Source organism: Crocodylus porosus, unplaced genomic scaffold (assembly GCF_001723895.1).
Source record: "Crocodylus porosus isolate Cpor-Errol unplaced genomic scaffold, CroPor_comp1, whole genome shotgun sequence".
Lineage (NCBI taxonomy): Eukaryota > Metazoa > Chordata > Crocodylia > Crocodylidae > Crocodylus > Crocodylus porosus.
This window is the reverse complement of record NW_017728947.1, coordinates 1,744,543-1,770,424: the sequence shown is the minus strand read 5'-3', so window position 1 is coordinate 1,770,424 and position 25,882 is coordinate 1,744,543. Positions and strand designations below refer to the sequence as shown.

The 25,882-nt window shown below is 59.5% G+C and overlaps 3 protein-coding genes across 10 annotated transcripts in view; 1 reads left to right on the top strand and 2 right to left on the bottom strand.

Annotated features, from left to right (window-relative positions):
* Positions 1-25,874, bottom strand: part of LOC109320798 (carnitine O-palmitoyltransferase 1, liver isoform-like) — a 48,625-nt gene extending 22,751 nt beyond the window's left edge. For 3 of the 4 annotated variants that reach the window (XM_019551060.1, XM_019551061.1, XM_019551062.1), the window contains exons 1-14: positions 25,758-25,859; positions 20,109-20,273; positions 19,285-19,424; positions 18,877-19,048; positions 18,523-18,624; positions 17,894-18,031; positions 17,435-17,512; positions 17,023-17,130; positions 13,980-14,064; positions 13,036-13,231; positions 12,634-12,822; positions 11,860-11,965; positions 11,354-11,470; positions 10,886-10,889 (exon numbers count right to left, since the gene is read on the bottom strand). In XM_019551060.1, coding sequence (XP_019406605.1) covers positions 10,886-10,889; positions 11,354-11,470; positions 11,860-11,965; positions 12,634-12,822; positions 13,036-13,231; positions 13,980-14,064; positions 17,023-17,130; positions 17,435-17,512; positions 17,894-18,031; positions 18,523-18,624; positions 18,877-19,048; positions 19,285-19,424; positions 20,109-20,249 — 1,576 coding nt within the window. In that variant the 5' untranslated portion in view covers positions 20,250-20,273; positions 25,758-25,859. Of the gene's footprint in view, positions 1-6,371; positions 7,165-7,244; positions 7,338-7,668; positions 7,783-8,260; positions 8,414-8,570; positions 8,706-10,862; positions 11,028-11,353; positions 11,471-11,859; positions 11,966-12,633; positions 12,823-13,035; positions 13,232-13,979; positions 14,065-17,022; positions 17,131-17,434; positions 17,513-17,893; positions 18,032-18,522; positions 18,625-18,876; positions 19,049-19,284; positions 19,425-20,108; positions 20,274-25,757 lie in introns of those variants that run through there. The other variant, XM_019551063.1, reaches the window with a different exon arrangement.
* LOC109320799 (AP-2 complex subunit alpha-2) overlaps positions 1-25,882 on the bottom strand; it is a 621,923-nt gene that overhangs the window by 553,043 nt on the left and 42,998 nt on the right. The gene's annotated exons all lie outside the window — the stretch shown is intronic.
* On the top strand, positions 1,095-5,928 carry TSKS (testis specific serine kinase substrate). The gene is made up of 11 exons (XM_019551121.1): positions 1,095-1,742; positions 2,203-2,410; positions 2,786-2,881; positions 3,177-3,260; positions 3,392-3,475; positions 3,588-3,835; positions 4,140-4,244; positions 4,673-4,822; positions 5,009-5,144; positions 5,418-5,542; positions 5,790-5,928. The coding sequence occupies exons 1-11, from the start codon at positions 1,579-1,581 to the stop codon at positions 5,914-5,916; spliced, it is 1,527 nt and encodes a 508-aa protein (XP_019406666.1). The 5' UTR covers positions 1,095-1,578; the 3' UTR covers positions 5,917-5,928.

The following is a 25,882-nucleotide window of genomic DNA, read 5'->3' as shown; positions in this document are numbered from 1 at the left end:
CTCCGCCCCCTCGCCCACCTTCTATTGGGGAGCCTCCCTGTCGCTCCACGCCCGACCCACCCCCCCTTCCCCAGACCATTGGTTCTGCCCACCACGGATTCCGCTCTCAGTGGTAGGGGGTGCCGTTACTCAAAGGGAGCCCCGCCCTATGTGTTTTCTCATTGACCGCTTCTCATTAGCCCCGCCCTACATCAATACTTATTGGTTGGACTTACCGAGTGACAGCCCACGGGTTTAGCCCATTGGTCGCCTGGCGGGGCATTGAAGGGACACTCATAAGTTCAGGCGAGCCCCGCCTCTTTCTCGTTGCTGTTGGGCATTAGGGAGATCAGTCACTGTACGTTCACGCCATTGGCTGGCCGGACAGTCCATCTACATTAGACCCCCCCCTCGTAGCGGGCCGCAATGGTCCCTCATGGCCAGGTTCCGCCTTCCCGCGCAATTCATTCAATCGCCTGCCTGTCGCTCAGATAGTAGTCCCGCCTCTTCTCCATCCCTATTGGCACCTCCCATTCTCCCGTCATCTGATAGGCCGGAGGGTATTGAGGGCTTCGCTCGCTGATTGGTGGGAAGCTGCCAGGATTTTGGCTGGGGATTGGAGGGATGGGGTCTGCAGTTCCGGGGTGGAGGAACACTAATGGGGGTTAGGGGGCTGCCTAGCCAGCCGCTGGGTGGGCGGGGCTTGGAGTGAGATTGCCTGAGTTCTCTCTCAGCTGTGGGAGGGGAATGGGGTTCAGTGGTTAGAACAGGGGCCTGGGAGTTAGGATGCCTGTGTTTTCTCCCAGCCCTGGAAGGGTGGCAAGATGGGTTAGACTTGAGGATGGGCCTGGGTTTCTTCCCAGCCCCCCAGTATTTTACACCGGTTTTGCTTCCTCTTTTCCCTCCCTGCAGCTCCAGGAGTGTAGCTAAAACCCCTTGGTTGCAAAACCCCTGCCCTGCAGGCTGCATCTGGCCTGGCTCTGCCTCCCCTGCCACATCCATGCCCAGAGCCATGTACTGCCCATCCCAGTGATGTGACCTCTGCCAATTGCTCACCCAGCACCTGCTCCTCTCCAGCACTGCTGCCTTAGCTCCTCCCAGCCCAAACGCAGCTCTCCTTACCAGTCTGAACCCCTACTGGAGCCAGCCCACACCAGGATGACACCAGTCCTGCAGGGGCCATGCTATGAATTCACACCAGATGCCTGGGTTCCATCCCAGCTCTGAGAGGGGAGTGGGGCACCCGCACCGGCCATTTCAACTCTATAGCTGCTGCTCATGTCCCTTTAAGACCCCTTGTGATCTCACAGAATTCTGATGTTAGAAGTCATGGGGTGAGGTAACTGTTGTATCCCATGGTGACACTTGTGAGGTCAGGGGCAGGGGAATCCCTGTTCCCTCTCCCCTACCTGGGGTCAGGGCCAGATCCCTTCTCTTACATGGGGCCTTCGGGCTAACGTGACGCCCTTTGCACAAGGACCCTGCTCCTAGCACGAGGACTGCGCCCATTGCACAAGTCCTCAGGCCTTGCATGAGGAGAGCCAAGGAGAGAGGAAGGTGCCCCTTGCATGAGGAAGCTGACCCGCCCTCTGCAGCTCCATGGCCTATGTGGTAGTGAAAACGATCTGGCAGTCGAAGGAAATCAATGAGGCTGGGGACCCGCCCTCTGGGGCAGAGACCCAGGCCCAGAGTGCCAGGGACCTGCTGGGCAAGGCTGGCGCCAAGGCACCACTCAAGAAGAAGAAGGCGGTGTCCTTTCATGGGTGAGGGGGATGGAGTTGTGCCCAGGCTAGAATGTGGTCCTGAGACGCCTGGGTTCTGTGCCAGCTTGGAGGGACAGGCCCAGAGACCAGACACCTGCTTGGAAGGACAGGGCAGCAGCCCAGCTGCCTCGGTTCCATCCCAGCTCTGGGAGGGACTGGGATCGGGGAGGAACTGGTATCTGGGAGGGACCGGGATGCAGCAGGGACAGGGCTCAAACCCTGGATACCTAGTTTCTGTCCCAGCTCTGGGAGGGATTGGGATTGAGCAGGGAAGGGGCTGGGAACCAAGATGCCTAGGGCCCTTCTCAGCTCTGGGAGGGATCAGGATCTAATAGGGAGCAGAGCTTGGAGCCCAGACACCTGGGTTCCCAGCTCTCCTGGCACGAGTCTGGACTTGAGACCCCTGGTATGGCTGGGGAGCAGGCAACCTGACTGACCACCATCCTTTCCCCACCCTCAGGGTGGAGCCCCCACTGGCCAGCGAGGGCCCCCCCAGCCGCCTCAACCTGAAGCGCTCATCGGCCTGCACAAATGTGTCACTGCTGAACCTGACAGACGGGGAGCGCGATGACTCCACTGAGTCCACGGACGACAGTCCCTCTCGCGGCCCATTGCACCCACCGGACCCTGCCGGCTCTGAGGATGACACTGATGCCCCCACCCCAGTGGTGAGGGGAGGGCCTGGCCCCTTCCCCTCCCCTCCTCCTTCCCCTTCCCCCTGCTCTAGGGAGCCCCAAAACTGCCCTTGTCATGGGGACTCCTGAGGAGTGGGATGCCAGTAGGAAGGTCTGGATATGGGGTTCACTGAAGAAGTGGGGGGAATCTTCTGAGGGGGGTCTTTGCGGGCCCCCTCTGATGGGAAGAAGGATTGAGGGGGCAGGGCTGTGTTGGGGGATCTCTTAGTGGCACTTATGAAGGGAACTCTTTGCAGGGGTCTTGCAGGGAGTGGGGGGTAGGCAGGGGGCCTCCATGCTGGGGCCCCAGGCAGAAGGAGGAGGACTTCACATGGGGATTCAGGACCCCCACCCCAATGTCTCCCACAGGACATGGCGACCAGTGGCCTGGTCCGTGCCAAGGACTCGGTCACCAGCCTCAAGGAGCGGGCGTCCCGCGTCAACAGGCGAGTCCAGAGCCTGCAGGTCTGTGTCCTTTGCAAACCCCCTCCCTCACCCAACCCTGGCACCTACCAGGACCTACCTGTGCCCCCTGACACCCCCAGGGGGCTGGTCATCCCCAGGGGTATGTACGCCTGCCTATGGGACTGTACCACTGGGGGCCCCCAACCCCTCCCCTATCCCCCACACTCTCCCCCTTCCTTGAGGCCTCACCCCAAGCCAGAGTCCTACCCCATCTCTCCCCTACCCCTTCTCCCTCACTCCCTCTGGGGCAGAAGACACCAAACCTGGCCCCCTCACTCTTCTGCCCGCCCCCCAGAGCGAGTGCTCCATGCTGTGTGAGAATCTGGAGCGGCGACGCAGGGAGGCGGAAGACCTGGAGGAGCACTGCACACGGCTCCAGGTATGGGGTGGCCTATGCTGTCATGGCTGCCCATAGCGGGTGTTGCAGTGCAGGGCAGGTGGCTACAAATATGGGGCACTGCATCCAGCTTGGGGCTTCTGCCAGCTGCTGCCCCTCTGCCCTCCCCACAGGAGAGCTGCCGGAAGGTGAGCCAGTCAGTGGAAGACGCTGAGATCAAGACCAGCCTGCTCAAGAAGAACTCAGTGCTACTGGAGGTAAGAGCAGGGCTAAGGACACTGCTGGGGGGAAGCTCGCAGCACTGGAGAAGTCCACACCCCAGGGGTACTGCTGGGTGGGAGAAGCTCATAGTGCCGGTTCCCTGCCTAGGAGAAGCTGCGCTCACTGCAGCGCCAGGCACAGGGTGGGGAGCTGAGCTGGCCGGATCCAGAGGCACTGGGTATCCCCAAGCCCTTCCTGGAGGTGGCAGGGGGCAGCCTGGCTCCCCAAGGCTGCCCTGTGACACCAGAGGATGAAGAGGATGAGGAAGGCAGCACCACTGAGGCCCTCAATAGCTTGCAGGAGGTGCCAGTAAGGACCTGGGACAGGAGACTGGAAGGGCTGCAGCTGGAGAGCAGGTGCCAGGGGGCAGAGGGTCGTAGGGCAGACAGATGGGGGACAGATCGGCAGGTGATCACTTCCTTGCCTTTGCCCCAGGCTGGGGGGCCCCCTTTTACCCCCATCCCCTTTCTACCCCCTGCCCCTTGGAGGGGGCCCCGGTGTGGAGGGGTCCCCAGGCTGTAGCCTTTGGGCTGAGGGGTCCTTCTTCCAGCCCAGCCCCTCTCTGACCTGTGCTTGGTTGCTATGGGTGGAGGGGAAGGGCAGGGAATATACTGGGGGTCCCTGCCAGCCCAGCCCCCCTTGACAGTCCCCTGTCCCCAGCCTGGGGCTGCTGAAGTGGCTGGAGCGCCTGCGGGCCCAGTGGGAGCACGACTGGCAAGAGCAGAGTCAGTGCCTGCAGGGGCAGCTGGACGAAGCCTCCACCATGTAGGTACCTGCACCTCAACCCCACTCGGACCTCCCTTACCTGTGCCCTGGGTCCCTGCCCCATCCCCCCTGCTCCCACTACCCACAGCTCTCCCACACCTCTCCATGTCCCATCCCCCTCGCACCTCATGCCCACAGCTTCCCTGCACCCCTTCCATGCCCCAATGCCCCAAGACCTCCCTTCACCCAATACACTGGACCCCCACACCCTCTAGAGGTCCCCTCCTCTCTCCCCCATCACACCACCTACTATGCCCGTGTCCAATCCCCTGCCATCCCCTCTCCATCCCCCTTGCAGAAATTGGGTTAGGCTGTTTGCAAACTCAGGCTCCTGCACTCATGCCCAGAGCAGCTGCCTGTCCGGCTGGGGGTGAGGGACATGGTGAGGGAGCTGCCTTCTGGGCTCACTCCCCACCCCACCCCTGCAGGGCGAAGTGCACGGCGCTATCTCTCACTCAGCTCCAGTCTGACCTGGAGGAGCTGAGGCAGATCAAGCCCCTACTGGAGGACCTCTCCTGGCAGTTGGGTGCCCTCAGAGGCCTGGAGGTGCCCAGCAGAGCCACTGGCACCTGTGCCAGGTGGGGAAAGCATGATGGATTGAGTGTGGGTCAGGAGTGAGGGGCACTAGTGGGGCCAGGAGGATGAAGGGGGCTACTGGTCCAGGAGTGAAGGGCACTGGCAGGGCTTTGTGGGATGGGGAAGCAAGTTAGGAGTGGGGGGCACTGGCAGAGCTGTATCTGACTCTCCCCCTACCACCACCCCAGCCAGGGCTGTGCCATCATGGAGAGCTTGCGGCAGATGGTGGAGCGTGCAGTGGCACCTGTGCTGGAGGAGCTGAAGCAGCGCGGGGGCACCCAGACATCCTGCCCTTCCTGCCAGAGGCTGCACAGCAAGATACTGGTAGCATAGGGGAACCCCCCCCCCCCCACAAGCCTCTGTCTTTGCCCCCTTGTACCACCTCCTCAAGTGAAGGGGCCTGGCAAGAGCAGAAACCACTCTCACCAGGGCCCCCCACTCCCCTTCTGAGACCCCCTGCCTGCTACCCAGCCCCCTCCTCAGGTGAAGACTCTTCCCAGCCCCATATCTAGGACCCCCTCACTTGACTTCCCTTCTCCCTCTACCCAGCTGCTTCCTGCCCCCCAGTGTGACAACTCTCTCCTCTCCTCCCCCCAGGACCTGGAGCAGGAGGCTCTAGAGACCCATACCCAGGTGGAGACACTGAATTCCAGTCTGCGCCTGGCCCAGGATGAGGCCCTGAGAGCCAAGACCTACCTGGAGCAGGCCTGGATCAGCCCCCAGTGAGTGAGGGGCACTGGCAGTTCTGGGCAGGGCAGGGGGCCACTAGTCAGGAGTGAAGGGGAGCAGGGATGGGGGGCAAGGAACTGGAAATCAGGAGTGTGGAGCACTGGCTGGGCAGGGCAGGGGGCTGCAGGTTGGGAGTGTGGGGCACCAGCAGGACTGGGGGGGCACTGTGCCAGCCCAGGCAGGTACATGGGTTGAGGGGCATTGCTCTAGGTCTGAATCTAACCCCCTTGTGCCAAATAGGGAGAAGCCCCTCACCCTGGATCCCCTGCACACACGGCTCAGCTCCCTGCAGACCCAGCTGTCAGCAGAGGGGATCCCCCTGGGGTCCCCCAAGCCCTGTAGCAGGGAGAACCACAGCCTCCAGTAAAGCCCCAGGCACTGTACCCTTGACTGTGCCTCTTTGGGGTGAGGGCAGCAGGTGGGGAACTGGACTTGGCGGGGGGAGAAGCCCCTGGCTGGGGGTGACAGGGATGCTTAAAACAGTCACTGTCCTGACCGTGTCATGGGGCTGAGGAACAGGGAAAATCACACCTCCTGGCCCCCATCACCCCCCACCAACATTGTGCCCCTCCCCTGGTCCCTTAGCAGCCTGACACCCCTCTCCCCCATTATTCCTCCCTCCCAACACTGCTTCTCCCCCAGCCGTGCCCCCATCAGCCCCCTGACATCACTCCTCTCCCAATTCCCCCATCACTCCCCTCACATCACCCCTTCCCCATTACGCCCTGCTACATAAGGCCGCTGGCTGGGGGGAAGCTCACAGCACTGGGAAAAGCTTCCTCAGACATCACCCCATCTCCCCCTCCAAGAGAAACCACCGGCCTGATGAAATGGGGACACTTTATTGTTTGTCAGCATTGGCAACAAACCCCTCTGTTTTCTGTCCCACCCTGCCATGGGGGATGGGGCTGGTCCCCTTCCCCTGTGTGGGGGGACTTCTCCCTCCTCTACACATCACCCCTAAACTATCCTGTCCCCAAAACACAGACACAGAAGCAAACAACAGCAACATTCTTCAGCTGGGGGGAGTGGGGGGGAAGGACACACAGGGAGGGGACTTGGGCTACTCCCTCCACCACAGCACCCCCCCGGTGGGGCTGGGACCTAGGACGCCTGGGTTCTATCCCAGACCTCGGAGGGTATCTGGGGATCAGGCTAACCCTGATCATCCCCCCCTCCCCCATCTTCTCACCCCACAGCAAGGGGAATAGGGTCCTGCCCCCTGCAGTAGGCTCCCCAAGACTAAAATGACTGGAGTCTCCTTTTTTGGGGGGGGAGTGGGGGTGGGGAGGCACAGAAAGGTCATTCAGCAATCCCTGATTACAGGGATCTGACCCCCACAGCCAAGGCACCTAGCCTTCCCACAGGGGGCCCCATTTGTGGCCAGTGCAGTCATCCCCTGAGCAGTCACCCCAGAGACGGCCAGGGCAGGGCCCTGCTCCCCCATCACCCCACAGGATATGACACAGAGGTCTGTGCCTCCCATGGGTTTATTGGAGTGCTGAGAGTTGCAGGGGGAGGGGGACAGGTTCTGCAGCTACTTCGGGCCTAGACTGAACAGTGCCAAGAGATCCAGCAGGGCAGAACGGATGTGTGCCCCAAAGCGGTGAGCGTCCTGGAAGAGTGGGAGAGGGCACAGGTTAGTTCGGGTTGCAGGGTGGAGGAAGAGACGGACAGGACAGATGGGCCACTCACCGTCTGGGGGCTGGAGATCTTGCAGGACACGTGGAAGGTGAGTAGGTCCTCCCCGATGATGATGTAGGAAACGCCATAGCCGTTGTCATCCACCTGCAGGGGTGAGGGAAGGGCAGGGAGGTGGGAGTGGAACCCAGGTATCCTGACTGCTCAACCGTCCCATGACTCTGTTCCCAGATCCGGGAAAAAACCCAGGAGTCCTAGCTGCCAGCTCCTCCTTGCTCTGACACCACTAGAGCCCACACCCCCTGCCTCCCACCAGCACTGGGAGACAACTCAGGTGTACTGCCTCCCAGCTTCCCTTTGCTCTGACCCACTAAATCCCTCCCACTAGAATGGTGACAGAACCAAGGTGTCTGGGCTCCTGGCTCAAGCCCCTGGCATCCCTGACCCCAGGCTGGAACCTGGGGGGCCAGATACTCACCGGCCCGAATCCACCCCCACAGGAAATGTAGTCAGGGTGGTTCTTGAGGTCGAAGAGCTCAATCTGCTGGACAGGGGTCTGGCTAGTGGAGAGTCCCCAGGGCTCTGCCAGGACCTGAAGGGGTGGGAAGGGTTGTGGGTGGAGGGTTTCCCCCCTTCTAGGCTCCTTCTTCCCTGCCTGTCACCCTGCTGCCACCCCAAGACAGGCAGCAACATCAGCCCTGCCCCCTAATCTGACCCACCCTCAAGTGTCCCCCACCCATCCCCTCCTGGGATCCCCAACTGCATGTAGCCTCACCCCCAATCTCCCAAGCCATGCCCATTCCAGGGACTGCCCCACCCCTTCCCCAAGCCCCATCCCCTCTCCAGGATGGGTCCCCATCCTGCCCTGGGATCTGCCCCACCCCAGGGTGCCAAGCCAAGCCTACCTGGAGAAGTCACCCCTTCTCCCCACTCCAGGCCCACCCACAACCTGGATCCTGAGACCTGCCCATGCCTTGCCCCTCCTTGAGACTCCGCCCATGTCCTTGAGGTCCTTCCCCCTCCCCGCCTAGCCATGTTCTGCTACTGACACTGGCCCCATAATCCCGCACCTCCTTGAGGAAGGGGGAGTCCACCCCCAGGTACTTGGAGACTACGTAGAGGCAGAAGAAATGTCGGTCAATGCCGGCACCCGTCATGGCCCGGCGGTACAAGGCTTGGTGCTTCTCAGTCGCTACCCGGAACAGAGCCAGGCGTTGCTGGGGCTGGCAGAGGGGAACAGAGGGAAGAGGGGGTCAGAGCTCATGTACCCCTCTCCCACAGGGCCATGTAGAAGGGGTACTGCCTTCTTCCCAAGTCCCCCCTTCATTTCCCCCAGCACCCAGTCTGCAGACCCCCCCAAGTAACCCAGCCCAGACTCACGGTTTGTGCTGGGTCCATCATGGCCCTGACAAAGTTGCAGGACTCAATGGAGCAGGAACGGACAGTCTCGGTGCGGCCCTCACGGAACAGCCTGGTCATGGAGGCCTCATACGTCAGGCAGAACTTCCCCTTGTCCTGGGGGTGTGGGAGGGAAGGGGGGACCTGCTTATACCAGGACCCCTGAATTCTTCCAGGCTAGAACAATGTGGCAGTGGAATAGATGCCTAGGGAAGCTGTGCACTTGGCATCGCTGGTGTTCAAGAGGCAGGACAGGCACTGGTCAGGGATGATTTAGGTGTAACTCTGTCTGTGTTCTGCTACGGGGATTTCCCAGGCTTCTGGGCTTTCCTGGATGCCCTTTCCCCCTTTCTATTACATGTGCCAGGGTGTTTTTAAGCCTCCCTTAGAGGCATTGCATATTGGCCGCAGCTAAAGCAAGGGATTTGGGACTGGGCTGTGCTAATGCTGCTCGGACCAAAGTTCCTCACTACCGGCTTTTGCCCCCCTGCTCAGGGTCAGACCAATCACCACAGTTGGGGTCAGGAAGGAATTTTACTGCATAGTCAGACTGATACAGACTGGGGGAGGGAGTTTTGCCTTCATCTGTAGCAGGAAGCGTGGCCTCTACCTGGGACCTCTTAAGTATGTATGAACAACCTTTTCCAGCAGATCTGGGTGTGATGTCTTGTGTTGTGTCAGGATTAATGGTAGTTTTACTAAGAGGTTGTATGATGGATTTGTAGGGGATGGTTTGGCTAGGGCCCTTCCAGCCTAACTCCTTTATGATTCTGTGATACACAGTGCCAAGATGCAGCCAGCACTGGGGAGAGGTAGGTTGGAGGGGCTGGTTGATGCACAAAGCCCTTGTCTGGTGCTGAGACACAGCTGCCTCTGGGATGGGGCCTGTTGGGGGGTGCTACTTATACCAGGACACCTTGTCCAGTGCCAAGATGCAGCTAGCTCTGGGGTGAGACATATTGGAGGGCCTGGTTAATGCAAAGATCACTTGCCTGGCATTGAGATGCAGCTGTCTCTAGAGTGGGGCATATCTTGGGGCGGGGCAGGTATTATAAGCCCACTGGTGATGAGATGCAGCCAGCTCTGGGGTGAGGCACGTTGGAACGGACAGTTTAGGCATGGCCCCCTTGCCTGGTGCTGCAATGCAACCACCTCAGGGGTGCAGCACATGGTATAGGACTGGTTAGACAGGGACTCCCCTGCTCCAGTGCTGAGATACAGTTGCCTCAGGTGGAGCAGGCTCAGAGAGCTGCTTATAGCAGAACCCCTTAGCCAAGATGCAGCCATCTCTGGGGTGAGATGCATCGGAGGGGTTTGGTTTTGCATCTCTGCATGGACCCCTCACTTGGTGCAGAGATGCAGCTGCCTTTGGAGTGGGGCCCATGATGGGTAGCTGGGTTTACAGCAGGGATGGGCAATTTGGGCCAGCAGACCACACTGGCAGTTTTAGAGAGCTATCGTGGGCCAGTCAGCACTTCCCATCTCTCAACAGCCCAGAGCCCATGCACCCTGTGGCTCCTCACTGCCACCAGTGCCCAGCATCAGCTGTGCATACAATCCTGGCCCCACCCACCCCACCTCTGCTTTGGATTCACCTCAGCTGGAGCAGACCAGCTGGGACCCACATGCACAGCCCCAACCTCAGCCTGCCCTGCTGGGAGCAGGGAAAAGCAGCCACCCTGTGGCCCCTCTCCTCTGCCACCACTGCCCTGCTGGGTGGCCTGGAGGCGACGCTGGAGAAGAGCCTCAGAGCAGTAGCAGGGTCCAGGCAGCTGCAGCAAGAAGGGCCTGGCAGAACCAAGGAGGAGGCAACCTCTTTTCACTCCAGCCCAGCAGCAGCTTCTGCCCAACTGCCACTGCCACTCATCTTGGGCAGGCAGGTCCAGAGTGGGATGGTGTTGGGTCTGTGCACACAGGTCCCAGCTGGTCCAGAGCTGGTCTGCTGTTGTCGGTTCTGGTCTGGAGTGGGTGCAGGGCAGGCTGGGTCTGGGCCAGGGCCAGGGCCAGGGCTCTGCAAGCAGGTTCCTGCCCGTACCCATGGGGCCAGAGTCCAGCTGCAGAGCTGCCACAGCCCTACTGAGCACCCAGGGGTGGCAGGACGCACCAGGGGTCAGATGGCGTCTGGGCCAGGCAACACTAAGGGACCCACTGCAGGCCTGATAAAGTCCCTCTGTGGGCTAGATCCAGCCTGCAGGCCGTATTTTGCCTGCCCCTGGTTTACAGGGATCCCTGCCTGGTTGCTGACATGCAGCCAGCTCTGGGGAAGAGTTGTACCCGGTAGTGTGCCAGCTGGATGGCGATCTGGATGAAGGCATCGGGGCTGGTATGGCACTTCTTGATAAGCCCCTTCCCAAACTGCTTGAAGGGGAAGGTGTGGAAGTCAAGGTCATCTGCCAGGGCCCGGGCCACCCTCAGGGACCCCTGGATCACCTGCTGGCACTGGGAGGGCAGGCAGGAAAGGAGGGTAAATGTTAAATGCTCACATGGCTTGCCATACTGGCCCGCCCCCCATAGGCCCCACCCCTTGTGGCCTGACTCCACCCCCACAGGCCCCACATCCCAAATTCATGCTGCTAGCACCACCCCTTTCTGTAACACCACCATTGCTGCCACCTGCATGCCCCATGCCCCACCCCTTACTGATGTCACCATTGCCCCAAATGCCTGTGATGACCTGCCCATACAGGCTCCGTCTGCTCCCCTGGCCCCACCCCCTAGCTCTGTCACCCTCCAGGTGTCCCCCAGGCCCTGTCCCCAGCTCTCACCTCTTCAGGGATCTCCCACTGCAGTTTCTGAGGGGGGGGGATGTCAGGGTCCATCTCCCCCTTGCAGTGACCATTCGCGTTGTAGCCCAGTTGGAAGGCATCTGTGGCCAGCATATACTGCAAGGGTTTGGGTGGGGCAAGGCAGGGGAGACAATCCGCTGAGGACTCAGGCATCCTGGCTGCCACCGCCCCCCCCCACTATAACCCACCAGACTCCACTCACCTCCCAGAGCCAGGAGAGAACCTAGGTGTCCTGGCTTCTTAGACACTCTCTCCACCCCACAACAGGAGTTAATTCTTTCCATCAATCAGAGATGGGTACTGGACAGCCAGCAGCAGGCAGGGAACCCAGACATCGAGGCTCCCAGCCCTCACTGTTCTCATCCATTAGACCCCTCCCAGAGATGGGACAGAACTCAGGTGACCTTGCTCCCTCTACCCCCACCCAATTCACCAGACCCCCCTCCCCTCCCAGAGTGGGACCCAGGTGCCTGGGCTGCTGGTACCTCAAAGAGGTGGCCCACGATGGGGGCATCAGCCCAGGAATGCTCAGCATTAACCCCAAGTTTCCCATTGCGGAAGATGATCAAAGTGAAGGATTTATCAAACCACCTGTGGAGGAAAGGGAGGGCAATATGCAGGTGAGAACTGGGGAGGTGGAGCCTGGTGCTGGCTCCTCCCACCACTGGAGGGGCAGGGCCTAACAGCCCCACAACATGCCCAGGCGAGAGGGATAGAAACTAGGGTCCCTTGGGGAGGGAGGGGTTCCCATAGGGCAGTTGGCTTGGGAGATACAGTGCATCTGAGGGATCACCCAGCAGCAGCCCCTGTCTTTGTCAGGGGGCTTGGGGGCTGTGAGACTACTGCAAGGGGCTGGGGTAGATGGAAGGGGGAGGACAAAGCATTTCCAGGGTGGGGTAGAAGTTCCTGTGGGGGTCATGGATTGCCCCTCTTTATCATGGCCATGCCTAGGGGTCAGGTCATGTGTCATGATCCTGCCCATGCATCAGAACCTTGCCATCATGGATGGGAGTCAGGTTTCCCTCTCATAGCACTGTCTGTGGTAGATGGGGATCAAAGGTCAAGAGTCAGACCCCTCCCCCGCCGCTCCTGTTGTGGCACTGCTTGTGGTGGATAAGGTCAGGGGTCAGATCTGCCTGTCATGGACCCCTACCCATGTATCAATGTCTTGGTGTGGTGGATTGGGTTTGGCGGCCAAACCCACCTGCCATAGCACTGCCCATGGTGAATGGGGGTCACAGGTCAGGGGTCAGACTCACCTGTCATGGCACTGCCCATGAAGCAGGGCCTTGGCGTAGCGGTCCAGTGCTCGGCCCGGGTCGGGCCCTGTCAGCCCCTGCTCGGTTGTGTCCAGAGTGACAAAGAAGGCAGCTCGTTCCACAGCCTCCAGCGACTGCTGGTTCTTCCCTGACCCAAAATAGGTCCGGCGGGCCCGAGCCCAGGGCTCCCTGTAGCATTGGTGAGGGAGAGGTCAGGGGTCAGAGGCCACCTCCCTCCCCTTCCCCACTGGTCATCCACATTTCAAGTCCCATGCAAGTCCCCATTGGACCCTCCCAGTCCCCAAGCAACCCCCTGGCTCCTCCCCACCAGGTCACAGCCCCTCCTGTCCCCCCCATGTCTTGCTCCATATCTCTACCTGCCCCCTGTCCCTCCCCATGCACCTGTCCCCAGCTGTCAGGGAAGCCAGGTGTTCCTCTCCAGGCACAGGGGGCGTAGGGTCATCCAAGATGTGTTGGAACTGAGCCTGGAGCTCGCGGGGCCTGAGGAGCCGCCCACTATGGTACAGCCTAAGCCGGTAGAAGCGGCCGGCGTGGAGCACTGCGATGTGCTTGCTGTCGCTCACATGCTGGATGCGGTCTGGAGAGGGGAGGGGAAGGGACAGCAGAGCCAGGGGGTGAGGGCAGAGCAAGGCAAGGGGGTATGCCCTCCATGCCCCCCTCTCCATGGGCAGGGATCCTCTCCCCACACTTATACTCCATGGATAGGGATGCCTCTCTCCCCATTCCTACCCCACCAACAGGGCCTCCTGCTAGATGGAGAGACCCCACGCTTCCCCCAAGCACAAGGGACCTCTTCCCATTCCCACACCTCATGGAAAGGGACACCCCTCCCCACCACTCATACCTCACAAACAAGGCCCCCCCGACCCCATGAATGGTGAAACCCCCCCAGTCTTCCCCATGGATGGAGACCCCCCTACAAAACAGGATAGTCCTCCAATCCTGAACACAGATAGACACCCCCTACCCCTCATGGACAGGTACCCCTCTTCCACCCCATGACCAAGGACAGCCCATCTGCAGGGTGCACCCCTGCTCCCACTAGCCCAATGCCAAGTCCACACCAGCACAAGGGAGAAGGTTGGGGTGGCTTATGTTTCCCTGCCTTTGAGTCCCCCCAACCTCCAGATCACCCCAGGATCTGCCCCCCTGGGGTTCTTGGCTCCTGCAGGTCCTCAGTCTAGGTCCCCTGTCATGGAAGGTGAGGGATCAGTGGGATATTAGCTGCTCCATTCTGCAGCCAGCCCTGGGCATAGGGGTAGGGGTCAGTGGGTTATAACCCCCCAGTCTCTGGAAAGGAATTGTGTGGGTGAGGGGTCCCCTACCTGCCTCCAGTCCCGGGATGCGGGTGGTGCCAAACATGCGCTCATACTGAGCAGAGCACAGAGGGAGGGTGCCCTGAATCATCAGCTGGGAGGGAGTGGGTGTCACCAAGGTGAAGAGTGGGGATAGAGAGAGAGGGAGGGGGGTAGAAAGTCAGGAGAGACCCCTGCAGAGTGCCCCCGAGTTTACCACAAAAGCAGAGCCTCTCCCCCAAAACTGGGTGCAAGGGAGGGAAGGGGAAATTTCAGCAGTTCAGAGCTCACCCCGAAAACACAGCCCCCTGCCCTATACCAGGCTGGGGATAGGGCATGCAGACCATAAAAGGCAGCTCCAAAGAGACCCCAGTGCCCAGCTCCCAAAGCATGGGCCCCTGCCCCACCTTCTGCCCCTTGCTTGGGGGCTGCTCTAACCCTAAAACAAAGGGGGGGGGTCTGGAAGGAGCTGGGAGCAAAGGAGACCCTGGACCCAATATTTCACAGTTTCATAGTTAGTAAGGTCAGAAGGGACCTGAGCAGATCATCAAGTCCAACCTCCTGCCATGGGCAAAAGAGAGTGCTGGGGTAAAATGATCCCGGCTTGGTGATTATCTAGCCTCCTTTTGAAGACCCCCAGGGTAGGAGCAAGTACAACTTCCCTTGGAAGTTGGTTCCAGATCCTAGCTGCCCTAACTGTGAAGTAGTGCCTCCTGATGTCTAGCCTGAACCTACTCTCAATCAACTTGTGGCCATTATTCCTAGTTACTCCTGGTAGTGCTCGGGGGAACAGGGACTCTCCTGTTCTCAGCAGGTCCCCCCTGGTAAGTTTACAGACAGCCACCAGATCCCCCCTCAGCCTTCTCTTGTGGAGGCTGAACAGGTTCAGGTCCCATAGCCTCTCCTCGTAGGGCCTGCCCTGCTGACCCCTGACTATGTGAGTGGCCCTCCTCTGGACCCTCTCAATGCTTTCCACATTCCTCCTGAAGTGCGGTGCCCAGAATTGGACGCAGTACTCCAACTGTACCCGGACCAATGTTGCACAGAGGGGGAGGATCACCTCCTTGGACTTGCTCGTGATGCATCTGTGGATGCATGACAAGGTGCAGTTGGCCTTCCTGACTGCGTCCCCACACTGTCCGCCCATGTTCATCTTGGAATCAATAATGACTCCAAGATCCTTTTCTGCCTCTGTGCTGATGAGACGGGAGTTCCCCAGCCTGAAGGTATGCTGCTGGTTCTTTCTCCCTAAATGCCGTACCCTGCACTTGTCAGTATTGAATCCCATCCTACTCTCATCCACCCACCCCTGTAACTTGTCCAAACCTAGTTGTACCCTGTTCCTCCCTTGTATTGTACCCACGTCTTAGTATCATCTGCAAATTTAAACAAGGTGGGCTTTTCACCCCCTTGTCCAAGTTGCTGATGAAGATATTGAACGGTGTGGACCCAAGGACCGAACCCTGGGGAACCCCACTGCCCACATCCCTCCAGGTTGAATATGACCTGTCTACCACCACTCTCTGGGTGCAGCCCGCCAGCCAATTTGCTACCCATCTGACTGTGTAGGCATCAACTCCACAGTCGCCTAATTTTTTAATGAGAATGGGGTGAGAGACAGTGTCAAAGGCCTTCCTAAAGTCCAGAAAGACTACGTCCACCACGACACCTGCATCCAAGGATTTTGTGACCTGGTCATACAAGGCAACCAGGCTGGTCTGACAGGATCTGGTCCTAATAAACCTGTGTTGATTGCCCCTGAGCATAATCTCCCCTGCCGGTCCCTCGCAGATGTGCTCCTGGATAATTTGCTCAAAGAGCTTCCCCAGGACCAAGGTAAGACTAACAGGCCTATAGTTACCTGGGTCCTCCTTCCTCCCTTCTGGGGTCCCCTCTCAACAGGCCTGGGAGGGAGGTTGGGGGAGGTCCCTGTTGCCCCCCAACAAAGCTGGGGGACTCCAGCACTCACCCTGCCCCTCCCCTGGCAGTCATGTGGTGTTAAAGACCCAATCCCACTGGGCAGTGCAGAGCGGGATCAAAGTGCCAGGCACTGTGAGCTGCACCCGCAAACCCAGGAAGGGTTGGAGGGGCAGGAAGGGCACCCAGAGTGGGGGAGCGGAGAAGGACATGGGGGGCCCAGAAAGGGGAGGCATCCACAAGAAGAGAGAAGGGAAACAGAGACGAGTTAAACATCCTGGGAAACTCCATGCCAAAAACTTGGGGAGGGCCAGACACCTCCCACTGCCCCACCCCATGGATCAGGCTCCTCCCCACAGCTCAGGAACCAGCCCTGTCCCCATCCCTTTGCCCCATGAGCCATAAGAAGGATGCTAGTCCCACCTACAGCCCCCAGAATAGGCCCCTCCTCTGGCCACACCCCAGGTTCCTCCCAACCGTTTAGCCCCACCCCAAACCTCAGGTTCCTGCCACCCCCTCACCCCACCCCCAGCCTCAGACTCCTCCCACCTCTAGTTTCAAGCTCCTCCCACCCCATCTAGCCCCACCTCCAAACCTCATTCTCCTCCCCCAAGCCTCATGCTCCTCCCACCCTTCTAGCCCCACCCCTAAACCTCTAGCTCCTCCCACCCCATCTAGCCCCACCTCCAAACCTCATTCTCCTCCCCCAAGCCTCATGCTCCTCCCACCCTTCTAGCCCCACCCCTAAACTTCAAGCTCCTCTCACCCTTCTAGCCCCACCCCTAAACCTCTAGCTCCTCCCCTCTCACCCCATACCCAGTCTCAAGACTCCCCCACCCCTAGTTTCTAGCTCCTCCCACCCCATCTAGCCCCACCCCTCTTGCCACACCCCCAGTCCCAGGCTCCTCCCACCTCCTGGTCCCCCCAAACCTGAGGCACTTCCCACCCTCTAACTCCACCCCCAAGCCTTAGGCTTCTCCTACCCCTAACCTCACTGTCCTCCCACCCCATAGTCCTCCCACATAGTCCTAGCCCCCACATCATGGGCTCTGGCCCTGCTCCTCTCTCACACCAGCACCCACTTGCCCCACAGCCTCCCTCATGTAACTGTACACAAGGAGTTATAACCCCAGCCCTTGCCCGGTGCCCCCCTCACCGGCTTGATCTTCTCCTGGCTGAGAAGGCGCCGGTACAGCAGGATGGCATAGACAGCATTGCCGGCACGGGCCGCCGGGATGGGGGTTGGGGTGACGTACAGAAAGTCCTGGGGGACAAGGGGCTGTTGAGGGACATAGGTGCATGGGACAGACCCCTCCCCCTTCCCCAGGGGCTTAGAACAGGGTGTGGGGGGCAGACATGGGGGATCCCCCCGCTATAGCCAGTCCCTGTGGGGGACACAGGGGGACCCTCATGTGCCCGCCTGGATTTTGGGGGACAGGCAGCTATTGCGGCCCATCAGCTGGGGCCCTGTGCCAGGGGCTGCCTGGACAGGCAGGGGAGGGGGACAGTGCTGAGTTGAGGGCCAGTCCCTGCATGATGTAACCCCTCTGCCCTTCCTGGGGACTCACCATGGCATAGTAGTTGCTGTTGACCATGATGGGACCCCGGCCCCGCAGGTAGACGTACTCCTCCCACCAGTCACTCACCTGCAGGGAGGGCGAGGGTTAGAGCAGCCCCTGCAGACCCCCTGCCCACTGCAGCATAGCACCCCCAGTGCCACCCCACTGCACAGCACAACAAAGCCTTCCTTAGTGCCACACACCCTGTGCACAATGCGTCCTAGTGCCCCCTGCCCTGCACCCACCAGCACGGTGCCCCCTAGTGCCACACACCACATACACTCCAGCACAGCACCCCATAGTGCCCCCAGCACCCCACAGTGCAGCACGCCCTAGTGCCTTCTGCCCTACAGCCCACAGCACAGCATCCCTACCACTAACTTCTTGTACACCCCAGCACAGTGCTCCCTAGTGCCTCCCTGCTCCCTGCAGCACGGCGCTCCCTAGTGTAAGGGCAGAATCACTCACGTAGTTGGAGGCCCACCAGGATTTCAGCTTCAGGTACCACTGCAGCCGTGGTCCCAGCGAGTGCTCAAAGTCCCTGGCCAGCGCTGCCATGCGCTGGAATTGTAGGTCTGACAGCAGGGGCCGCACGGACTCCAGGTACTGGGGGGACAGCAGGCAGTCTGGGGTCACATCCTAGGAATGTCCCCCGCCATGGATGCTGGGAGGTGGAGGCATATCCCCACTTCCCCAGCCCCCCACCTGCACCCAATACCCAGGAATCATAGAGTCTTCCCACAATCCCCCTGGGGTGGCACTTTGGCCAAGGTAAAAAGGATTCTTGGAGTGTGGGATGGGAGGGGCGGGGTGTCACAAGCCACCAAGGTGGGGGGATATGACCTGGAGGCAGGAGCACATTAGTGCTCCTAATCTGGGGTGGGGGTTCTTATCATATCAACCACAGGCTCCAGCCCACCCCCAGGTCCAGGGGGCACCCCCTAGCCCCCGCAGATGCCCCCCACAATCCTTGGCTTCTCTGCCAACCCTTCAGCTCCTGGGGACCCCTCTGCCAGCTGCTATGCCCCAAGTCTCCCCTTCCCAGAACCTTCCAGCCCCAGCTCCCTCTCCCCTCACCCCAGTGACTCATAGCTCACCCGCTGCATGGTGTCATGGATGGTGGGCACGGGCAGGCGTGGCAGACAGGCCTGGTAGCTGTACAGCATGGGTTTGCGGCCAGCAAAGATCTTCACCAGTGCCTATGGGGTAGGGACAAAGGTGGTGGTGGGGGGTCACCAGAGAGGACAACACCCTCTCCCCCACCCCACTCACTGGTGGGGCAGAGAGCAAGGGGGAGGACAGAGCCCGACAACCTCTCTCTGTGCATGGCCATGTCCCGTCATTGCTATCTGTGGATCCACCAGCCCCTGACATAGCCCAGTAACCTCTGAGGGTGTCCAGCCATGGCCCCCTCTCTGTGGCCCCTGCCTGGGCCTAGCCATGGCACATACCAGCCAGACCTTGGTGGTGTGGGACATCTTGCCATGGGCCTCGTACATCCAACCATGGTAGGAGAGCAGCAGCTTCAGGATGGAGCGCATGGTGAGGATGAGAGCCAGCCACAGCACTGTGGCAAAGGCCAGCGCACACAGTACAGCTTGTGTTGGCTCTGAAAGGCACCCGCTACAGGGGAGGGATGGGGCTCAGTTCCATGGGGCAGCCGCATCCCCTCCCACATCTACCCAGCAGCCTGGGAGGAGCAGAAGGACCCATCCTCTCCAGAGCAGAAGGACCCATCCTCTCCAGTACCATGCCCCTCACACACTAGAGCCCCCAGAGACACCCTCAGGCCCTCCCAGACCCTGCCCTCCACCTCCCCCCCATGCCCTCTCCTGCCCAAGTCCCCGTGTGCCAGGTACCGGCCAGGCAGGTGCTCCTGGATCTTCCCGATCAGGCCCATAGAGGGATCAAGGCGCCAGAACTGGGCGAGTAGGATAGTGCCAGCCACAAAGACCCAGCTGGCTGGGCTGGCGGGGTACACACCTGTCACAAAACTATTCTGTAGCGGGGAGGGAGGGGAAGGCAGGAGATCAGTGGAGGCATCGAAGCCTGACCCACACCCCCAATCCCAGCCCCTGAGCGGGCCCCATCTATCCCCTCCTTCGATCTCAGCCCCACAATGTGACTTCAGACTCCCCCAGAGTGCTCCTGCCCCATAGCCCCATCCATGTAGCACAGTTCCCTGCCCCGCCCCAGCCTCCCTGCTCCTAGTATTATGTTGTGATCCCACACTGTGATGCCACAGCAATCCCAGCCCAGCCCCGTGGCCCTACAAAGCACCCAGCTCTACCACAGGCACCCATCCCAACCCAACCCCCTCACCCCCCTCCGTTCCCTGCTATAGAGCCTGTCTGGAGCTCTTCTGACTCACACAGGACCCCGTTGCCCATCCCTTCCCCAGTCTGACCCAACAGTCCCTGGCACCTGCCTTGTTTATCCCCTGAGCCTGTGCCCCACAGTCCACCCTGGCCCCAGGCCCCCCAACCCCTGACCCACAGCACGATCCCATAGCCTTCCCTCATGGGCCCACTATCCCCAGTTCTGCAGCCTGACCTCAGGATACTTGACCCATGGGGTGATCCCAGACCCCCCTGCCTCAAGCCCACTGAATTTCAACCCCCCAATCCCAGAGCCTGACCCCAGAGCCCTCTCTCCCCGGCACTGTGGGGCATGACCCCCTTACCCGCAGACGGCCAAGTCTCTTCTTCCAGGAGTGCAGCCCCGAGAGGTAGACCTGCTTCAGAGCCACATGGCTCAGGTGTACATCGATGCCCTCTGGGGAAACTGTGAACTGGAATGCCACAGCCTGGTGGGCCTCTGCCATGGTTGTGGGGTGCTAGCGGGCCGGCTGTGGGGCAGACAAGGAGGTGAGGGCAAGCACATCTGAGACAGGCTCAGCTCCCCCCACCCTACCATCTCAACATAGACCCTGGGAGCCAGGACACCTGGGATCCATCCCTGGTGCTTGGAGTGGGGTGAGTAGCATAAGCCAGGACATTGATCTCCTGACCCTAGAGGCAACTGCATCTCAGCACTGGGGAAGGGTCCCTGTGTAACCTGCCTCTGACATGCCCTACCCCAAAAGTGGCTGCAGCTCAGCACCAGGCAAAGGGGTGCTGTAAGGACCTGCCTCTCCAACCTGTTCCATCCCAAAGGAGATGCCATACAACTCCTCCCATCCCCAGCATCAGGTGCTCCCCTCCCCTATCTAGGCCAGAGGCAGTGTGGTCCTTCCCTATACCTGGCTGCCGGCTAATGGGGCAGAGAGCAGAGTGACCTCACACAGGCACCAGGGTGACCTCATATGGGATGCTGGTGAGCTCATAATCTGTTGCCATGGCAGCACTGGGGGAACCCAGAAGGTCCCTCAAAGCTAGATTAGGGGGAGGAGATGGATCTGTGTATGGACCCCGCCTCCCCCCACCACTCCCCTCTCTATCCTTCCGAGACCTGGGATAGAAACCAGGCATCCTGGATCTCCCCCACCCCAGTTCTAACTCACAACCCCCCTGCCCCTGCCCCTGCCACAGCCCAGATAGAACCCAGGTGTCCTTGCTTCCTGCTACCCCGGATCTAACCCACTAGACCAGAGGTGGGCAAAATGTAGCCCGCGGGCTGCATGCGGCCCACCAGGCCATTCTATCCAGCCCAAGGGATCCCCCCAAAATTTAGAAAATTAATATTTATCTCCCCTGGCTGCCTGTCATGTGGCCCTTGATGGCTTGCCAAAACTCAGTAAGCAGCCCTCCATGTGAAATAATTGCCCGCCCCTGCACTAGACCCCAATCCCCTGCCACAGCCTGGACAGAACCCAGATATCCTGGGTCCCCACCCTGCCCTGCTAGATCCCACTCCCCTCCTAGGGCTGGGACAGACCTCCAGAGTGGGTTGCGTGTTCATAGAGGGCACTCTCCCATGACACACCCTGCTGGCCTCACTGCAGTTTGGGGGCATGGAGGCAGGGGAGTTATTGCCTATCAGCTGGAAATATAAACAGCCCAGATAAGCAAACAACCCCTCCAGCATCTTTTGCACTGGGTGTGAAATGAGATGTCCTAGCCCAGATGGGGAAATTATATGTAGAGGTGGCTGCATTTTGGTACCAGCAGAGAGACCCATGGCTCAACAGCTCAGGCACCTCACTCCAAAGCCAGCTGCATCTCAACCTGGGGTGAGGGGTCCCAATAGAAGTAGCCCCAGTGCCTCAGACATTTCATAGATTTCATAGACATTAGGGCTGGAAGGGACCTCGGGAGATCATCGAGTCCAGACATCACAGCCAGTAGCTCTTCCAGGTTGCCTTGCAAGTAGTGAGGGAGCCAGGATCTACCCTTGTGTCCTGCCCCACCCTACCCTGTTTCACACTCCCTGTCCTAAGGGCTCTGGAAAGCAGAATCTGGGAGAAAGGTCATCCTCAGGCATGCCAAGGTAGTGCCTCCAATGATCTCTTAGCATCCCATTGCTACCATTTGTCTCCCTACCCTGTTCCCTCGCCTGAGGGAGAGAAGGATGGGACACCTTGCCTAGGAAAGTCAGGGGGAGAACCCAGGTGTCCTGGCTCCCAGCTCCTCTGCTCTAACCCAACAAAGCTGGGAGAGAACCCAGGCATCCTGGCTCCCAGCCCCACCCTATCCCCAACCCACCAGACCTGCTTGAACCCCATTCCCTGTGCAGAGATAGAATCCAGGAGTCCTGGCTCCTGGCTATCATCCATTAGACCCCACTTCTTTTCCAAATCTGTGATGGAAGCTGGGACTCCTGGGTTGTATTTCCCCCCAGTGAGTCCTTGCTCTAACCCACCAGACTCTACTCATCTTCCAGAGCTGGGCTAGAACCCAGGTGTCTTGGCTCTCAGCCTCCCTGCTCCAACCCCCAGATACAAGATAAAACTCAGGTATCCAGGCTCCCAGGTTCCTTGCCCCTGCTCAACTCAAACCCACTAAACCCCCTCCCCCTCTCCTAGCTCTGTGGTAGAACCCAGGCATCCTAAGCCTCAACAATCCTCTGCTAAAAACACACCTCTCTGGAGCCCTCTGCTACAGGATAACAACCAACTACTGCTGCTGGTTCTTCTGGGAGCTGTGCTCTGGTTATGACAGGGCCTGGCTGCAGCCACGTGACTTTTTACCATCCTAAATTCCCCAAAGAGTTTCCTCTTCTCCTTCCATATCTATACCCTTGGAAAGCTGCTTTCTCTTGCTGTCTCTCAACCTCATTTCCCATCCCTTGGGATAGCGTGGGGCTGTCCAATTCCCCTAGTCCCCGCAAGACCCAGGGGCAGCGTGCATGTGTGAAAGGTGGGGAATGGCACCAGGGAGATGTAGGGGTTAGTCCAGCTACTACTTGCCCCTGCTGCTGACACATGCCCCCACCATGTCCCTCAGGGAGCTCAGATTTCAGTGCAGGTCCCTTCCCTGCTCACCCCACCCCCAAACTTCCTGTCCTTCCAGGAGCCCCACAGGCTCAGGGTTGGACATAGGCATGAGCGAACCAGGCAGCCGCCAGGGGCCCAGACAGAAAGGGGGCCCAAAAATGGTAATTTAAAAATTATTATTATCATTATCTCTGGCAAAGGGGCACCCAATACTAAAAGTTATCTTGGGGCCACCAGGAGTCTAGGCACAGTGCTGCATGGGCTGTGTCCAACCCCGTGGGTCCCATGGGCCATATCTTTCTTTGGCACCCCTGCAATAAGTGTCTTTCCTTTCCTCTAGTCGGACTTAAACATCATTTAATCTGAAGGGGGGAAAAAAGGGCCAATGTCTTTGAAAATGAGCCCAGGAAACCCAAGCAGCTGGGTTGCTCTCAGTCCTGGCCCAGACTTCAGGATCTCTCCCCCCTGCACCCATTCATGAATAAAAGGAACATCTATAACCGTCAGCCCCAAACCAAACTGGTCTCTTTCTTTTCTGCTTTGCCTGTTGGGCCCTGGAGGAATCCCAGGCCCCAGCAGCGACAGGGAGGAACCAGGCAGATGCCCCATGACAGAGTTTCTGTGGGGCAATAGCACTGAGGAAACAGGCCAAAAAAGTGGTTGGGAAGTATCCTGCCCTTATATCATGGGTGTAGTAGAGCAGCCTGACCTGCCTTGGTTCCTTGCAGGGCCCTGCTTCGTTTGGGGTGGGGGAGCACCCAATGTAGGTATCGCACACCCTCCATTATCTCTCAGCCCAGCCTGCCCACCCCCCACTGAATCACTAGCCTATAGAGGGGTGGAGGGACTCAGCTTCCCCAGGATGTGCCATGCCCCCAAATGAGGGAAACTGAGGCAGAGGTCCAGGCCAGCCAGGAGCCCACTTTTTAATCCTCCTCCCCTAGCCACGAGCCATGGCATTTTGAGGTGAATTAACCAACCCCATCTCATAGAAGCAACTGCACTGACCGCAAACAAAACCTCAAAGGATGGTGGTGCTGGGCTTGGAGGGAGAAATGATGAGTGACCTCCAGCTGGCATCCAAGAGCTTCAGCTTGCCAAGAAAGTGCCCCTCAACCCCACGTACATGCCCCCAGACAAAACCCCAACTCCTCAGCATAGCCCTCTCCCCACAGCAAAGGGGGCAGTCCCCTGGGGGTGGGGGATCTCACCTTCCCCAGCTCTGGTGGGGTAGGGGGGTCTGTTGAGTGAGAGCTGGGCTGGGAGCCAGGATGCCTGAGTTTTCCTCCAGCCATCTGAGCCCAGAAGGGGCAGAGATAAGGTGACATGGAGCTGCCTCTGCTGTGGGGCATCCCAGCTTGGTTTGGCCATTTCCTTTCTCTTCTCTGCTTCCCTATGGAAATAGGACATTCTTTCTGGGAAGGATTTTATGGAACAACTAGTTGTTCCTGGTTCTACACACATCCCCCATCCCTCTTCCCTTGGGCTAGGCACCACCCAGCCCCCTGACTGAGACTAGTGCCTGGTTTGGCCAGTCATAGATGTCTGGGAAGCTGCCAGTCTGACCAGACCATACATTCACCCCATTTGGCAGAGGTGTAAACTGAGACAGGGAAGCTCAGTGACCAGAGAGAACCCGTGCTCTGGAGCCAGGAAGTGAACCCAGATATCCAGAGTCCAAGGCTCAAACAACCTGGGAGATATGGGCAGTGACATTGCCAGCAGGGTCATAGTTTCACACACCTTTGTACAGCTGGTTTTGCAGCTAGGCAGGTCCAGGTGGTTAAGGTACCCACAAGACCCAACTACCTTCCCAGAGCCAGGAGAGAACCCAGGAGTTCTGGCTCCAACCCTCCTTTCCCAAGCCATCCCACATCACTCCACCACCAGAGCTGGGGGAAGAACCCAGGCATCCTGTCTCAAAGCTCTCTTTCATGCCCTAACCCCACCAGTCCCCACTTCCCTCCCAGGGATGTGAGAACTCAGGAGTCCTGGCTTCCAGCCCTCTGCTTTACCCTCCCCGCAATTCCCCAGAGCTGGGAAATGCAGGTGTCCACCCCATGCCCAGAGGGACTAGGAGAACCAGCCAGGAGATGCCCCTGCGAAGGCAATCCCAGCCCCCAGATACCTGCGCCAGGCTGTGAGTTCCCCAAGGGCTGCTAGAATAATGCTGCACTCTGCCTGGGTCTCAGGAGGGAACCCAAACATGGCCATAGCCCAGCCCCAGTCCCGGCCCCACCCCCAGCCTGCCCCGCTGACAAGTTGAACTAGTTCTCTCCCTGGCACTCTCAGGGCCTGGCAGGATCCCAAGTCACTTGCAAGACATGGGGAAAAAGCAGGGGGGACACCATCTTCTCAGGTAAGGCATGGGATAGGGGATAGAACCCAAAAGCCCTGGCTCCCAGCCCCCCAAACCCACCATATCCCACTACTGTTCCAGGCATCAGGGCTCCCATTCCCACCACTAAGGAGTACCAAATCCAATCTGGGCCCCAGGGTGGGGAGGGAATTGGCTGGCGCTGGGAGCTGTAAATGGGGCCTATGCCCTCCAGTGGGGACCAGCCCTGCTCCCTTTCTTCCATGAAGGATTGGAGGAGGATCTAGATTCTGCTCCCCAACCCCTTTCCCTCCTGCCTCCCAGCAGAGGCAGTCCCTTCTCAGGCATGGGGGAATAAAGCTCAGGTGTCTGGGTTTTGCAGCCAGGCAGGTCCAGGTACCCACAAGACCCCACAGCCTCCCAGAGCTGGGAGAGAACCCAGGTGTCCTGGCTGCCAGCCCCTTTTGCTCTAAGCCCTGCAGCCTCCACACTCACAATTTTGGGAGAGAATCTAGGTGTCCCCCACCAGCCCCACCCACCTCTAAGAGCTCAGCAAGAACCCAGGCCTTCCCTCCCCTTGCTCTGACCCAGTAGAAACCAGGACAGGACCCAGGCATCTGGCTCCCCAGCCCTGCACTCACCCTGCGGCCCACTGTCTCCGGCTCTGGGTGTCTGCTGGCAGGCGTGGGGAATGTGCTGGACCCTATGTGCCCCGATTTAGCCATGCGGGGCCAGAGGGGCTATGCCAGGCCCCTGCCCCCCGCGG